A 17,637-nucleotide genomic window follows, 5' to 3' on the forward strand; every position below is an offset into this window, starting at 1 on the left:
GCCTAATTAGTGTATCATTAGCTATAAGTGCTACAGTACCTACTTTTGCTAATAATGCGGTCAAAAGCCTCAAAAGATTCGTATCGTGGTTTCCAAGTGAGTTCTGAAATTAATTTTTTAATTAGTATTCGAAAAATCCTCCCGACATCTGATCAAATTATTGACGTCACATCAATTTTTTTTGTTTGCAACTAAACGGCACTGCCTCTCCTGCTGCTGCCTTTTCCCCTGCTTCCCACTCCCTCCACGCCTCCCCGCCTCTCCTTTTCAACCGCTCCCCGTCATCTCCCCCCTCCTCCTCCTGCTCCCCCACCTCTGCTGCACCAGCCATGGCGTCGTCGTTCGTCGCGCACCACCACGGCTCGCTGGTAAGGCTCTCTCTCTCCCTCGCCCAGACGCGCGCGACGGTTGCTCCAGGAAGAAAATTTTGCGTTTTTTATTAGTTTGCTACTGTACTCGTGGAGACTGATGGGAGTTCGGTTGGTTGGTTCCTGTGCGCCGGTTGCAGGGGGTGATGGAGGGGAGGATGACCGCGCTGAGGAGCAGCCTGAGGCCGTGCGAGGCCGCGGAGGAGTTGGACGCTGCGCCGGCGGCGTGCGGGGCGGCGGCGGAAAGGGGTGCCGGCCTTTTCGGGGACGGGTTCTCCGTCGAGGACCTGCTGGACCTCGAGGACCTCTGCGAGGTCGATAAGGACTGCGCCGAGCTGGTGGACGCGCCGCCGGCGCCGGCGCCGGCGGCCGTGGACGACGACAAGCTGTCCAGTGACTCCCACGGATCGTCGGTGGTGTCGTACGAGCTCATGCCGCTCCCGCCGCCGCCAGTGATTGACCTCCCGCTGCCGGTATGAGTTTGACGACTTTGACCCCGTCCTTCGCCGGCAAGGCGTCTTTTTTTTTTCATGCACTTGGTTGCTGAGCGTTTTTTGCGCGTGCCATGTGCAGGGGCATGACGCGGAGGAGCTGGAGTGGGTGTCCCGTATCATGGACGACTCGCAGGCCGAGCTCCCGCCGCAGCCGAAGCTACCGGCGGCGACCGTAGCAGCAGCCGCAGCAGCGGTAGCGCGGCGTCCGCTGGAACGCGCGGTGCCGGCGGCGGCGGGCCCTACACGGAGCCCGACGATATGCGCGCTGTCGACGGAGGCGCTGGTGCCCGTGAAGGCGCGGCGCAGCAAGCGGTCGCGCGCCTCCGTGTGGTCGCTCTCCGGCGGCGCGCTGCTGTCGGACTCGACGTCGTCGTCCTCCACGGCCACCACGTCGTCCTGCTCCTCCTCCGCCTCGTTCGCGCCGTTCCTCTTCCTGCCGGCGGACTCGCCGCCCGCGTTCTTTGCGGCGCGTCTCCTCTTCGAGGCGCCACGCGGCGCCTCCAAGAAGCCCAAGCACGGCAAGAGCGGCGGCAAGCCCAAGAAGCGCGGGCGCCGGCCGAAGCACCACCCGGCGCCGCACCAGCTCGCGGCGGCGGCCGCGGCCCCGGGCGACCGGCGCTGCAGCCACTGCGGCGTGCAGAAGACGCCGCAGTGGCGCGCGGGCCCCGAGGGCGCCAAGACGCTGTGCAACGCGTGCGGGGTGCGGTACAAGTCCGGGCGGCTCCTGCCGGAGTACCGGCCGGCGTGCAGCCCCACGTTCGTGAGCACCATCCACTCCAACTCCCACCGCAAGGTGCTGGAGATGCGGCGCAAGAAGGAGGGCGACCTCGTGCCGTGCCCGGCGCCACTCCCGGCCGCCGCGCCGGCCGTCGCGTCGTTCTGAGCCGGCGCTGTACATTTTCCCTCTTCTCCGTCCCCGGTCGAATTATCAAGCCTGCTGTACCGTACCTGGATTTTTTCGCCCCCTTCCGCCTTCTATTTCGTTTCGGTTGTACTAGTAGCTAGAGCTCAGCGAACTGTAGGAGCTTTATTATTAGGTCGAATTAGGTGTAGGGATTAAGATTTCCATGGCTTATTATTAGCTAGGTTTGCTGGGGTATGCATGGCCGCAGTACTTGTGCCAGTAGTTAAGAACTCGGTGAGGGTCTGCACGAGAACAAAGCTTCGTGTTTGGCCTGGCCTACGATGAAAGACCGGGGAATGAGTTTGAGGTGTTGCTGGATGCCAAGTGGGGAGGCGGAAGTGACAAGAAAGTTAGGCGTGCCTTGGCGCGGAACAAGGAACCGACTGCCTTGTTGCAATCGAGGGGGTGCTTGGCGTGCCTTGCTTCGTGCCTGCATCATCAACTTCACGCCGTTGGTGCCATGTCTCTCCGTCCGCAGCCCATTCCAATATTCCATGCTTGTATCGCGCTGACAGCGTTGCTACTGACTAAAAAGGAAAAGATTAGCTCCAATCAACTACAAGTCCTACTTGTAGAGATGAAAGTGAAAAATCTGAGCTAGATTTACTGCTACGTGTGTGACTACGTCCGGTCTGGTGTACCGTGTACGAGGGGGCACGAGGCATGGTACCTTGCGTGCATGGGCGGGCGATCACTTCACTTCTCTGAAACCAACCAGCCTTCTTTCCTTTTTCTTTTGCCCTCGGACCGGCGCCATGGCAGCCGCGGTCGCAGGTTCGCAGCAGCAGCAGCGCTGGGGCTCTGCCAATGCCGGGCCTCGTGATGTGATGTGATGTGCCGTGCCGGGCGCCGGTGGTCCGCGTGCACCGCAGCTCCGCGCCGCGCGCTTTGAAAAATTCTGTTGCACGCGCGCGCATTTCTGTTTCCGGAATGCGTGTTGCTTCTACCGTGGTAATCTCGGGGTTCGCTGCCGACTCCAAAACTCCTGTGACCACTAGGTGACTGGGCGAGGCCGCGAGGGAGGAAGGAACGGCCTTCACTTATGTTTGGATTGCAGGGCTAGACTTTCTCATGTCATATCGAATTTTTATTACGAATTATGAGTATTAAAAATTGACTAATTTAAAACAAATTGTACAAATGGAGGTTAATTTGTGAGATGGATTTATTAAATCTAATTAGTCTATAATTTGACAATGCTGTGCTACACGAAGGAGAGAGTATTGGCTAGTAGTTGGTAGCGAGGTTACTGTTTCTACCAAATGAACACAACCGGCCGTTCATGGATCTACGGGTCTCGTATTTGGAAGTCGAAAGGGACTGTAATTTCTTGTTGAAAGCAAGCGCGGGATTACCATGAGACAGTTCGACGTCGGACGGTCCTTGCATTGGATCCATTGAGTCGAAAGATATGGGATTTCTATTGCTTCAGAAATCAGAAGTGAGGCACTGCCGTAGTGTTGCATCCAATTGACGAGTCAAATCTGACATACTTATGAATGTAAATTGTATTATGAATGAATGGAATAGCTTCATGCCTCATAAAAGGTTACATTGGGGCATTATAAGCCACTGCATATGGTACAATTGATGACATTCCCTTCAGGTTAACAAGTGGAACGTATGATGATGAATCTAGTTGGATGATGAAAGATAATTATTTTTTTCTACCATGTATGCTATTGGATAGATGCTAATGTAGAATGGTTAAGTAAACTAGAACTTGAAAGCTAAAATCTGAAAATAATGACTTACTCTTTATTGCTTTTCGGCAAAACCAAACCCCTCCAGCAAAAAGCCTTGCATGTTTAGTTAGAGGACTAAGTATATCCTAGCCGGGTAAGCCTTACTGAGTATTAGTATACTCAGCCTTATTTGTGGCTCAACTTTGTTTTCAGGTGATACGTTTGAAGATCAGATAGCTAGCTTGACTTAGCCATGTACTTAACTACTGGTTGGTTGGTGGAGTGGGATACGACTCCGGCCAACGATGGCAATACCGAGTGATGTCATGTACGGGCTTCATCATGATATTTTGTATCGTCGTTTAGAACTCGCTTTATTTTTCGCTGCAGTTGAACTCTGAACTACTTTTATTTTGAATTTCAAGTACCTTTCTAAGTTTTCAAACTTGGTTTGTAATAACTAAGTTAAGACTCTGTATTGTAATATAATTGTGAAATATTGTACTCTCTGGACTCACCTTCGTGTGAGTTGCATGTAAGCTTTGGGTTTCGATCGACGCATACGTGGATTCTTCGGGATTTTACCCGACAGCACTGCCGGATTACTCCGTTTGAAGTGCATGTTAACATGTATTGCCTTTATGGTGATGGTTAGCGCACTTGAGCCGGATTAATTCGGGCGGTTCTGCCACACACACTCCACAGCATCAGAGGACAAACCCGCTGAATGCCTAAGTTTAAACAATTTAATCTGGCGCAAATCGATATATGTAGGGCGAATATTTGAACCAAATTACTTCTTAAATCGATATATTTGTTTTCTGCCTAAACGAAGTTCTCATTACTCAATTTAATTACTTCTTGTCCAAATTGATTTTTCTCATCTGCGGATTGCGGCCTAGCCAACCGTCCAACCCTATCGAGATCTTGTTCTTTATTGGATTGAACTTCTTTTCATCAATAATTATGTTGCTAATTCTTGGATTTATTAGTTTGCATCTATCTAGACCGGGTGTCTCATTATCTAAAATTGAGCTTACATCTATTTAATAATGTGAGCGACGTAGAGAACAGGATGCAGGGGGGGTTGTACGTGTGTGATTAGGGAAGGGAAACATAGAATCCATATCCATGTTATCGTATTCGGCATGAACTCTTTGATCATGTCCTACTTTTTTTTTAAATCCGAAAATAGCTATTTTTTAATTGTATTTGATATGGACTCTTGAGTTGATCTATACCGTTAGATCTTCATAAAATCCAACGGTGCAAATCTTCTCTTTTTTAGATTAATGTGGGAATTTCTAGACTCTCTCGGCGAATGTGGTGGTTTTTTCATATCCATGTTATCGTATTCAGCATGAACTCTTTGATCATGTCCTAATTTTTTTTAAATCCGAAAATAGCTATTTTTTAATTGTATTTGATATGGACTCTTGAGTTGATCTAGACCGTTAGATCTTCATAAAATCCAACGGTACAAATCTTCTCTTTTTTAGATTAATGTGGGAATTTCTAGACTCTCTCGGCTAGTGTGGTGATTTTTTTCGACTTCTTTTAACCTTCTCTTATTAATATAATATGATTTTTTTCGACTTCTTTTAACCTTCTCTTATTAATATAATAGATGGGACTCACCCACAAGTACAACAAATCTTTGTCATCTCCATATTTGATTTTTTTTTCCTGGTATGTTGTTGCGTGTGCAACTCCCGCGGTCTGTTCTCAATATCGTGGGGATGAAGTTCTAGGGGTCTTCTAAGAAACGAGATCCCTGTTGTAATTCAAAGTCAAGATACAGTATATGAACAAAGACTTTGAATGCTGGCCAAATTAATGAGAGGAGGAAGAAATTCATATGTTCATACACTATGCATTTGTACTCATGTGAGACTCTCCATCTATAAATAGAAGGTCCCTTTCATCAGTTGTAACACTAGTAGACAGAAATCAAGAAAGAAAGAATTCCCCTCTCTACATCTTTGTGTTCATCTGTGTTCTTGCTACTGTGTGATTGTGTGCAACAAAGAGCTGATTTCTAACAATCCCAAATAGCATAGATCCCACATCCCGCGAGTAAGATACTAAATGGGTGAGGCATTGCTACATCAATAAGAAATATAGGTAGAACCCTTCGACATATTCAATAAAAAAATCCTTCTAGATATGAATCGTCGTAAGTCATGGGAAGTTGAGTCTACACAGCTTGGAATCTCGTCTACACAAATGGACTTATAAAATCCTTCAATCTTTTCAGAATAATTGATATAGTTCTCTTGGTGATGTTCTCATAGCGATCAGTTATTATGTTATGGGTTTGCTTTATGAACCGTTTACCACAGGCCAATCGCTGTTGAATTTTTAAGCCAGGGGCATGGGACCATATACAAAAAAAAACAATTCAGCCCTAGGTTTAGTGCGGTTGACTGTGGGCTGAGCAACAACCGATTTGTCTAGACAAGATAACGCAATATTTTTGTTGTGTGGATATTTGGTTTTGCTTTATCCGTCAATTGTTTACGTAGAAATGTCCTGTGGAGGGTTATTGACTTATCTAATATGCCTTGGGCCCAGGGTAGTTTGGATACTCGGTTGTTAACCTAGCTATGCATGCGACAAATGAGACTACAGCCCCAAAATACGCCCAAGTTGAGGAAAAAAGTGCGAGTCCAGGGCGCATCATGGATCGCAGGTATGGTAAAGGTTCGGCACGACCAAAAGCTTAAAGTGGAGTGACTGGTTATGATGTTTAGGCACGGAATTAAACGCCCCCTTGTTATGGCAAGTGGGCAACCAAAATGGCAATGGCGGGCCACGGATGATGAGTGAGAGACCGAGAGAGAGGTGGCACTCCTTTCGCTGCTTTGGGTTGCTTTGCCCAGCTGCACTGCACCTATGGAACCTATGGACCCGCACATACCATCAGGTTCTTTTGTCCCGTCATGATCACAGTGCACGGTTGTTCCTTCTCGCTACGTACAGGTTTCCCCAGGGTGCTGGTCCTATAAATAATAGGATCTGTCTATCTTTACTTATTTATAAAAAGATCGGACTGTTTCTGCGGTATCTTTAGCTTTAATACGTCGTTTGTCACTGACAGGTAGACCCGATCGTTTAGCGAGGCACGAGCCGTCCTCCTGCGCACACGCGCGACCCCCGGCCTCGCGCGGCTTCGTTCCACCTCCTCCCCGTCCTGCTGCTCGCAGGCACAGATCCCCGGGCCACTCGCAGCTTTGTTCCCCTCCTTCTCACACACGTAGGTCGCCGCATGCAAGCCTCCTGCATCTTCTGCGGCATCGACAGTTAGCAGCCGTGGCCATTGTTCTGGCCTCCCCTTCCTGTTGGCGGCGGCGGTAGCATGTGCCGATTCTTGTCATCCCAGTACGCCGCCCTTTGCATCTTCGGTAGTCACTCTGTTCGGCTTGTTGCCGGCTAACCAGCCAACAGTATTTTTCTCTCACACTAAACTGGCACTAGCGACTAGACATCATTCAACAAGCAGTATTTTTCTCTAACAATAAATTAGCAGCAGTCACCAGCCACAATCAGCCGTCTGTTCTCCATGATTTGAGCTTAAAACTGTGATTTGAGAAAGTTTGTTCTAAACTATTTTTATGATTATTTTTAAAATTATAATCAGTTCGTTTACATGAAAATACAATCTTTTTTCTCTCGTTGCAACGCACGAGCATATTTGCTAGTAAAAAGTATTCAAGGACCCGCTCTTATCCCAATATTCTCTCCCTTCTCGACCGTGCCCTCTCAGGCTCTGACAGCGCATCAGCAGTTTTGTTTCCCTATTTTTAACTGACAGGTGGGTCCAGCTCCTAGAATTAACACGGTTCTAAACCATTGCTACAGGTTAACAAGACCAACCTGAAGGACCGACCTGTGCTCCATACATTTTTTTTTGGTGGATGCTCCATACATTATTAGAGATGTCCAAATGGAATGAGAAGCTGAAACCGTAGTGCCATTCCTGTCCCAATTTCAGATGCCCGCAATTCGCGTGGCAGAGCATGTGCATGTTGAGAATCCCTGCAAGAACCGCCGGCAGCGGGAGCGCGGATAAAGGAGAGCTGCGTGCGTATGGGCGACGGCGAGGAGGCCGTTCCGATCTGCCGCCCGGTTGGGTGTCCGAGGAGTAATGCGAGTGTGTGGGTGGGACGCGGAGGCGGGGTTTGGACGGAACAGCCGGATCACGCGAAGCGGGGGTCGCCGTCGCGGGCGGGCCACCGCCCACCGGTCCCCGGCGGTAAGGGCCGGCCGGGGATCATGAGATGGGACGGGGATGATGCCACATGCCCGCAGGCGGGTGGGAGGCCGGGCCGGTAGCGCTGCACCTCGCGCCAGTTGCTCCGTCATGTGACCCGCTGGCCCCACCGCCGTCGGCCGCCGGGCGTCGGCGGATTAAATTACCCGTACGCCCGGGTTTGTTAGCCGTTAATTGCTGCGCGGCCCGTAGTAAAGCAATCCTATGCAGTACGTACCCACGGATGGAACGCTGCTCGCTGCCACTCCTGCCCTACCGAGTACAGTACAATTTTGTTTTTTACTGTGCTAGGTTTGGGGTGGCATCCGATGTCGCTCAATTCTCTACTTTTGTTTTTTACTGTGCTAGGTTTGGGGTGGCATCCGATGTCTAGTTCTGCGCAATTAATCTACCGAGGACATGGCGTGGGAGTGAGGGAGCTTTTCCTGCATTTGGGATGCGTTCCTTTTCTTTTCTGACTGTGCTCTTGGCACCCTTTTTCTGAAAGTTTTCTGTGCAATAACCAGGTTCAGTTCTTGTAGTGGTCTACTAATTCAGATACCTTGGCCGGTGGTGCTCGAGGTTACGGAGTCCAACCACTCACCCGTTCAAACGGCGTACACCTACTGTAGTGTAGTCTGTAGAAGAATGGCACATGACTAGGACTTTAGGTCTTTAGCTTTCGATTTGATAACTGAAGCTGTTTCGAGTGAAAACCGTTTGATAATGGCCAGCTTTTTGACGGGGCCGGCATCCTACATAAGCTAGTGAAAGCGTGGGTGGAGTCAGGGTTCACCATTTCGTTTTCCGGTGAAATCCCGGTGATCGGCCGAAACAGAATTCCGTTCCGGAATTTCGGTGAATTTCGGACGAATTTTTTTGAATTTTGAATTTTCAAAATGAAATTTTCCGAAAATACCGAAATATTTTTTTCTGGTACCGAGCGGAAACGAAAAATTTCGCCGAAATTCGGCGAAATTTCAAACCCTGGTGGAGTACGTGGTGAGAGTCGCCGTGGAGCCCGATGCGCACCGCGGAGTAGTTTGCACGCGCAGTGCGCTTAAGATTCTTCAGCCGTCGGGCATGTGATAGCGAGCTGTCCCCGTCCGCCTTGGAACTGGGGGTCGTGAGACCGATCGATCAGGCCGCCGGCGCTCGCTTCCTAGCGTGAGAGCTACTCGTACTGCTCCTTGTTTGAACTGGTGGGCTGGAATCAGAGTCCTCGACACAGTCAGACAGCCTCGTTCTAGAGACTGGACAGCGAGACGAGTATCTGTTTTTTTTGAAAGGTTTGCACCTTTGAATTATTCTAGAAGTTCCATTTTCAACCTTCAACCTACGAAATCGAATAACATTGGCCATCCAACCGTTGAAACCGGACAAATTTAGCTCCATAGGTGGTTTTTGAAAGTGATTTTCTATTTTGTGATAATTAAAATAATCAATTTTAAACTAAAAATTTATCAGCAATTCATTTTAAATAATAAAATGAGTCTTAACAGTTTTTCAAAAATTTAACTATCTATTAGCACGATACTTGTCAGTTACTTAGATCCATTTTTTTATATTCATAATATCAGTTGCTTGTAGTTGTGTCTATTAATTTTAAATAATTAAGATTCAAATAGAGAAATAATAGATAGGTTATATTTTTAGAAAAAAAATGATACTAGTTTCATATTTTTTTTTCTAATTTAAATGAATTGATTTTGATTTTTTAGATCTAATTAGAATTTTTAAACTTTTATAAAAATATACAAACCTGCCTTCGAGACTACCTCAAGGGTTAAATTTATCCGGTTTCTACAGTTGGATGGCCTCTGCTATCCAGTTTTATAGTTGAAGGTTAAAAGTTGAACTTCTTGCGATAGTTAGCGAGTGTAAATCAAACTTTTTTATTTTTTTAAAAAAAATGATGTAACCTTCTTATCTTTTTGACGACAACCTTGCCATCTAGTTTAAAACGGTATTTTTGTCTGTATATTGTAATTAACCTATTCCACCTTCAAATTATGATGCTAGTTGCTGTTGATTGGGGGCATTTTGTGTTACAAATGTTAGCTCCAGGGTAATGGGAATACCCGAGTAAACGGAGGGCCACAAACTTGAAAGCAAAAGTTACTAATACGCAGCTTGTATCAGTAGCGGGCCAATAAGGTGCTTCGACGACTCTTAACAGTTTGAAGGATTATTCCGGTTTCCATCGATTAATGTGTCAAAGTTTATGATTTTCTTTCTTCTATTTTTTATGACTTTCTTCTTCTTAGCTCTTACAGACCGACATCTAGTAGGGATTTCTTGTCCTCGGTGGAAAGGACTTGTTCAAATCCACTCGTTGCGGGACATGGAAACGCCACAGCTGAGCGGGAGTGACACTGAGCTTTCAGGCCAGCCTAGCTAGAATATCTCTAGAGCAACTATACGTGGTGTCCATCAAATCGACAGGTCTAAAGGGAACCTCTTGGGAAGGATCAGCTCGGCATAATCGCGTCCCCCTCTCCACGTGAAGAGAAGTGGAGATTTTTGAAACGTTTGACGTGTGGCTCTGATTCGTTCGTCCTGATGACGCCGTTACGCCACATGCTGCGGATCGATTCGATTGCACTGCACCGGCCACCGCGGTGGTGCTGGCCGGGCGCAGTCATCAGGGGCCGGCCAATCAACCGGCCCCAGTGGATGTGCTTGATTAGCACAAACAAAATCAACTGCGTGCCCGGTTCTTGTCCCTTTGCTCAAGTGCAGGGAGGAAGAGCCCAGGTCCACACTGCGTGCTTAGTTAATGCTAATGCAGGTGTCGATGAGTCCAAAGAAGTGGATAAGTACTGCATTTCCGACGGACTTTTTTAAAGACTTATATCTTGTGGTGTAAAACACGTTCTCCAATCCTTTTTCTATTGATCATTTTTTTTGCCGTTGGCCTTTGCTTGGATATCATCGACCACGTCTGATCGACTAAGCCCAGCAGCAAAACAAAAACAACGCACAGGTGATGTTGCCGTCCACTTTCGTCAGGGACACTATTTTGCCTGCATGTTCATGGGCCATCAAGGCCATTTTTTTGGATAGTCAAAAGCTTTGCTGCACGGTTCCAGTGTCGGAACAAGGCGCCGAGCTCGATTGCCGAAGCGAACCGGATGAGCAGCGAGGGGGTGCATGCAGAGTCACCGCCTCACCGGTAACGTAACGAAGGCGTAAGGGGAAACGATTGGCCTGCAACGACGTCGAAACACACAGATGTCATGTTAACTCCCAGTAGATTAGAAGGCACGGGAACGCCAGACTTGTGAGTAAATTGGTTGCGCAAACGCCACGGCTAAGCGAAACACATTTCGATCGGTGGTTGGCTGGCCGACGCCGACGCTGACGGCAATCGACAGCAGCTAGAGTTCGCCTCCGACCGACCGGTGACAGGCAGAGAGGGTTCAGGCTCCCGGGGTAGCTCACCAGCACAGTCGCGGTGAGGTCACTCGCCCCGGGAGCAAGCGCCTTCAGGTCACCGGCACAGCAAGTTGCCGACTCGCAGCGGGCCTGTCGCCTGTGGGTGGTTGCCGATCTTTGACTCTTTGCCCTGAGCGTTTTCTGAAACGTAGGATGGAAGGAGCGAGGCCTGAAGAGCTGTGGTGAATGATGCAGACTTTGTGGTAAGTGCCGAGATGATCGACCTAGTGAAATGATAACTGAACTTAGTGGGGGAATCGAAAGATGTGTGTCCTCGCCGCTGATTCAGAAAAGCTAGCACGATTGCTAGGCATACTTTGGAGGACACCTTGGTGCGGTTTTTCCCTGGCCTTTCGGTCGGTTGCTCGATCTCTGTGTACTTTTTAGCTAATGGCTAAGCTTGCCCCGCCAATGCCTCTCGCTACGATTCAAGATGTTGCGGAGTTGATGATCAACAACGGGCCGAAGCGGATGTGCGGGCAGGGCCGTGACATGGCGGGATGTCCTTGTTTTTGGCGGTTGGGCCATTGACAGAGCCCACTCAAACCGGGCCGTAGGCTACCTGCAAACTCGGTCCAAAGAAAATTTAGCCCACCGCTGCCTTCTACCGGTGTGGACTAGCTAGCCAATATCGATGATATGTTTTTTTTTTATATAAATTGATTGTGAAAGTGTCATATTAACAAAGGATGTCTATATATTCTGATAATATACAAATAATGGTCAAAGTTTAAACTCTCAAACTATAAATAACTGGAGGATACAATTATACTTGTATTTCAAACACAGACTCATGCAAGCTTTGAGCTTAGGGGGACCTTCCGAAACTGTTCTTTCCGTCCGTTCTTCTCAAATGATGAAATGAGGCAACTCGTCAATGGAAGTCGAACAAAATACGCATACTTGTTGCCCCAAGTTGATCTGCTCAACTCCACGCGCGCATGCCAAACATGCAAACAGTGAAAGAGCACAGTGCGTGTACGAACCTGACGTGCGTGATACGTACATCTCACCAGCTATCTGCTTCGAAAAGGATGGACATATGGCCATGGGCCGTACTAAGCTTCGAGTATAAGTAGGAGGTGCAGTGCGCATGCAATGGCATCCATCTCGAGCACCATGGTGCCATCGTTCGTGTTAGCTGTGGTGCTATCCTTGGCTGCCATCCTCGTGTTCACCCATGCCCTCTGGCTAACAACCGACGGCCGCCGCCGGCGCTTTCCGCCCGGACCCTGGCCGCTTCCGGTCATCGGCAGCGTCCACGCGGTCAAGTGGAACAGGCCGCACCGCTCGCTCGCGCGCCTCGCCGAGCGCCACGGCCCGCTCATGTGCATCTGGTTCGGCCGGTACCCCGTCGTCGTCGTCTCCACGCCGGACGCCGCGCGCAAGGTCCTGGCCTGCTCCGACCTGGCTGGCCGCACCGTCCTGGACACCATGCGCGCCGAGGGGCACGCCGACAACTGCGTCATCGTCCTCCCGCCGGGGCCCAAGTGGCGCGCGATCCGGAGGCTCGTGATGGCCGAGGTGATGGGCAAGGCCCAGCTCGCCGCGCGGGAGGAGCTGCGGCAGGAGAAGGCGCGGGAGCTGGTGCGCCACGTCGCCGAGCGCGCGGCGCGCGGCGAGGCCGTCGACCTCGGGCACGCCGCGTTCGTGACGGCCGTGGACCTCGTGTCGCGCACCTTGCTCTCCGTCAAATGTCTGACGCGGATTTTGTACCGCCCGGCGGGACGTACCACTCTCGACGGACGGTATCGAACGAGCAACATCTGCGCTGAGATTCGTTTACCGTTCGGGCGATTAACCAACGTGGACAGCATAATCAGATCAATTTGCCAGCGTGGGCAGCGAACGATCAACAAGGCACAGGCAGAACCCATTCCCGATTGACTTCCAATGGAAGCATCTAGGCCGCCATACATATAGGCAAGGGATTCATCTCGCTCACATCCGCCGCTGCAGTTGGCTTCCAATGGAAGCATCCTAAGCCATATATGCCAGAACGAGATCAAGATTTGTTCATCGCTCTCATCCGCATGGATCCAATTCAGAGCAGCCTAGCTCATGCCAGTTCGAGAGAGACCAGCAGTGCGGTAGGCACATAGCCGCTGACTTCATCCCTATAACACCCAGAAAAAAACCGCGGACGGTCCGTTAGGGATCGGTGGACGGTCCGCCAGAGTAACGCCCAGATATTTAGCTGGATGTGGGCCCGGTCGTCATCTCCTCCTTCCTCATTCCCACCTCGACCAGAGACGAGCGGAGCTCGTCCGCTCGCGCCGCCGTCGCCTCCTTCCGTCGATCTCCCTCCTCCGGCCACCATACTTCGATTCCTCGCGCGAGCACCTTCCCCAGCAACTCCTCCACCTTCCCCAACCCCCAGCCTAGCTTCTCCCGGCCGGAATCGCTCCCGCCACCGCCGGTCACCATTGGAGCCGCTTGAAGCTTTGCTCCACCGTCAATCCGCTTCTTCGGTCATCCTCTGCTCGAACCGAACGCGGGAATGGAATCGTGGTGAGTCACTTGTGCCCCCTGGCCTCTTTCCCCCTCCCGTTGTGCGCCACCGGCGCCGGTGAACGGCCGCCGCCGCCGCCGTGCTGCTGCCGCCTGTCGCGCGGTGTCAAAAGATGTGAACTGCGGACGGTCCGCCTAGGAGGGCCGGGCAGTCCGCTGGTCAAGTAGAAGTTGTCCAGAGACGATGTTGTCTCTGGAGGGTTACGCAGGGTTGAACTGTGGACGGTCCGCTATTGGAGAGCGGACAGTCCGCTATTGGAGAGAGGACAGTCCGCCGTAGAGTCTAGTATTTTGTCCAGAGACGCTGTCGTCTCTGGTGGATTGGAAGAGTGAACTGCGGATGGTCCGCCAAGGGGGGCCGGACGGTCCGCCGGTAGGATTAAAAATTTGTCCAGAGACGCCGTTGTCTCTGGTGGTTTGGCGTAGGTATATTGCGGACAGTCCGCTAAGGGTGAGCGGACAGTCCGCCAGCCAGTATAGAAAATTCTCCAGAAACATTGGTAGTTCTGGGGGGGTCTGCCGAGTTGAACCGCGGACGGTCCGCAACTTGGGTGCGGACAGTCCACAGTACATTTCACTTCGAAGTATAGTAGTTATATAGTTGGGTTGCACTCAGTTATTTCATCTGCATTCGTGTAGCATCCGCAGTTGAGGACGTTGTGTATGAGGTGATTGCGGCGCCACAGGAGCAGCCGGAGCAAGCCCAGGAGGAGAAGCGTGAGAACCCGGCCCAAGGCCCGTCTGACCCCAGCTCTGAGCAGCAGCTCGAAGGCAAGCCCCGGTGCATAACCCCTATTTCAAATTATGCAACATTATATATGTATATATATCTATTCTTGTGCATTAAAGTCATAGGAGTTGAATGGAACCTTAGATGCATAACCCTTAGGTACCATGAGTTCTATACTAGTATATGTCAGACGATAAATGTGCTATGCTAAATAGGGTTCGGTAGAAGTCGAGTAATTTCCAGTTACTCGCGAGATATATGATATTTTATTTTCTCATACATGAGTTCTAATCTTGGAATTGAAAGGAAAAATAGAAGTTGAGACCGGGCGGAGAAAGGATAACTCCGTCTGTGTCAGTTAAGGACCGTACCGTTGTCGGCCCTGCTGGTCATGTTTGAATTGTACTAACCGCATGCTGGGAGTAGGAGGTAGTCGAAACCGGTAAGCCGAGTACTGCCTTGCTTCGAAAGTACAGAACTTCTACCCACCCCTTAGGGCGAGTCGAGTGGCCGCGGAGAATTGGGATGCATGAGTTTACTTTTGGTGGTCTCTCGTAGGGCTCGACCGACTATATGCAGGTGGGGCGGTTTTATAGTTCGAGGCGGGGAGGGGAAAAGTTGGTGCGTGTGGTCCGACGGGGCTTTTGCGTGCCGTGTTGGTTAGGTCCACATTGAAAGGTTAAATCGAATCGATTCGCCGTCGGTCGCTCTCGGACATGGGCACCTTGATCACCGAGTCACAGTGTAGTAATATGAGATGGAACATGGATTATATTATATATGTTGATTCTACTTTGATTTGTGCTTAATGTTCTACCATGTTCGAACTAGATGGTTTATGCAAATAGTAGATCATGGTTAATCTATATAGAACCTGGAGCAATAATCCTGAAAAATAAGGATCCACTTTTAGATGTTTTTCTGCAAAATGAATCACTAGCCAAAAGCTTTGCATGTCTAGATATGTGGGCTAAGTATACCCAATAGTCGGGTAAGTCTTGCTGAGTATTAGTTGCCCAGGGCTTTTGTCGAAACATTATTTCAGGACACGCAGATGTAGACTTCTGTCTCTGCTGCGTTAAGTTCATCCGTCGGGACGCAGAGGGATGAGAGGTTGTGGAGCCAGACACTTAGTTAGGGGTCGCCTCGGCGTACAAGTGTGGTAGTCATAGACTTTTACCTCTGTTCGAACCTTAGTTTCAGTAATGTAAAGTTTGTAAATTATGTATGTTTCAAATTTGGTTTGTAAAACTTTTGGTTGAGTCTTGTGTATATCGTTGTATTTTCATACGCATGTCGTGTTTGTACCATTTGCGCTCACCTTCGCATGGGACTATCGGTGTTGTTTCGATCGGGACGTGGGCTGAGAAAGGACTGTCAAATTAAACCATTAAGCTAATGCGCCCGATGTGTTCAAATGACGGCCATTACGCTTAATTGAGAGTTTTAATTTGGTGGTTCCATCACAATCCCGGCCTACGGTGAACCTACCATCCCCTGGCAACAAGGAGATGCACAAGTTGCCGTTGTTGCCGCCATTGCCCAGAAAGACCCTCTCCAACTTCAGCAAGGCCACCGCCAAGCTCTGGACTGCAGTACAAGGACAGGAACACCTAACAATTCCACAAGCTCCCCAACGAGAGGACCAAAAAGGTAAGATTCGTCACCACACTCTAGGAAGCAAAAAAAAAGGAACTCATCTGCATTTGATTCCCCATTCAAACAAAGCTTAATTATATTCTTGGTAAATTTGAGTACAGCAGGATGCCTGCTGAGTCGAACCGATAATACTCTAATGTGTTGAATTATTGTATACTATTTTTGCAAGAATACCGTTGTAATCTAGTAAATGACCCCATCACAATAACACCTATATCTCCCCACTCATGTCCATACACCAATTATCAACTCCAAAGTTAGTCCAATTGAATTGAGTATCATGGCCCTTAGTTTCATTTTTTTATTCTCACATTCAGACATGCGCGAAGGGAGGGGCCAGACTACAGAATTGCTCCAGTAGAAGAGACAGCAATGATAAAGGCCCTGCGTCGTGCACGCACGTCGCCGGGTGAAGCGATCTTCTTTCCACACGAGGGTACAATATTCAACAGTCGTGAAGAAGAGAGGGATTTCTACAACCTCTACTCATGGGAAAAAGGGTTTGGGGTTCGATTTGGCAGAGGAAAGAAAAATGACAGCAAGTACCAGACAAAATTAGATATTGTCTGCTCATGTGAGGTAAACATGAAAGATGAAACTAGTATTCAATGTAGCACTCATACTTGCAGAGAAAAATGTCATATGTGGGAAATACATACATTGAATTATGTCTATGAAATACCACTTGCAGGGACTCAACAAGAACAAGAGGTCAGCATCGATTAGAACAGATTGCAAGGCAATGATTAGACTGCACAGGCGAAGCGATCATTCCTGGTATATTAGCAGAGTGAACGACACCCACAACCATTGCCTCACAGAAGCTTACGGTGAGAACAAGCAATGGAAATCTCACAGCTATATAGACCCCAGCACAAAGGATCTCATAAAGAAGTTAAGGGAGAACAACATCAGCCTTGGAAGAATATGCAATATATTGGGAGCAACTGATGGGGGCTCAAGATCACGAATGAGAAAGGAATCTGTGAGATCAATATGTGCAAAGAAGGCTCAGGAGAATATGCGAGATGACATAGGCAAAACACTAAAGCTCCTAGAAACCATGAAGGAGACTGACCCAGGATTGGAGGTCAGGTTTCAACTCGACGCAGATGGAAGGCTAAAATCAATGTTGTGGTGCACAGGGAAGAATAGGATGGACTACTCTAGTTTTGGTGATGCCAGAACCTTTGACACCACATACCGCACAAACCTGTACATCCTACCATTTGGTCTATTCATGGGTATTAACAATCACTTCCAATCTATCGTTCTTGGTGGGCTGCTCCTAACATCAGAGACAACAGCAGACTTCGAGTGGGCATTTGCCAATTTCATCTCCATAATGGGCGGCAAGGCACCAATTACCATGTTAATAGGTAAACCAGTCTGAAACACCCATTGCACATTCGCACCACTGCACACAGCACCTGAATAATAAAAATGGGAAATTATTCGCTTTCAGCTTAATTGTTCTTCCATTTGCATGGAACCCATAATCCATTTATATCCTAACACGATTAATTTATACATTCGTTTAAACTAAATAAAGATATATATCTAACCAAGTTTTCCTCCACTGCTCCATCCAGACCA

The 17,637-nt window shown here is 49.0% G+C and overlaps 1 protein-coding gene across 1 annotated transcript; it reads left to right on the forward strand.

The window, feature by feature from the left end:
• Positions 1 to 210: 210 nt before the first annotated feature.
• Positions 211 to 2,378, forward strand: LOC120710923 (GATA transcription factor 6-like). The gene is made up of 3 exons (XM_039996420.1): positions 211 to 368; positions 509 to 841; positions 942 to 2,378. Exons 1-3 carry the CDS (start codon positions 330 to 332, stop codon positions 1,743 to 1,745), a joined length of 1,176 nt encoding a protein of 391 aa, XP_039852354.1. The 5' UTR covers positions 211 to 329; the 3' UTR covers positions 1,746 to 2,378.
• Positions 2,379 to 17,637: the final 15,259 nt, after the last annotated feature.

Source organism: Panicum virgatum, chromosome 1K (genome assembly GCF_016808335.1).
Source record: "Panicum virgatum strain AP13 chromosome 1K, P.virgatum_v5, whole genome shotgun sequence".
Classification (NCBI taxonomy): Eukaryota; Viridiplantae; Streptophyta; class Magnoliopsida; order Poales; family Poaceae; genus Panicum; species Panicum virgatum.

Bases quoted from the DNA above. Each gene is read 5' to 3' on its own strand.
- LOC120710923 (XM_039996420.1), top strand. From the start codon at position 330: ATGGCGTCGTCGTTCGTCGCGCACCACCACGGCTCGCTG. The intron at 369-508 runs GTAAGGCTCTCT...CGCCGGTTGCAG, and splicing joins CGCACCACCACGGCTCGCTG to GGGGTGATGGAGGGGAGGAT. The intron at 842-941 runs GTATGAGTTTGA...TGCCATGTGCAG, and splicing joins TGATTGACCTCCCGCTGCCG to GGGCATGACGCGGAGGAGCT.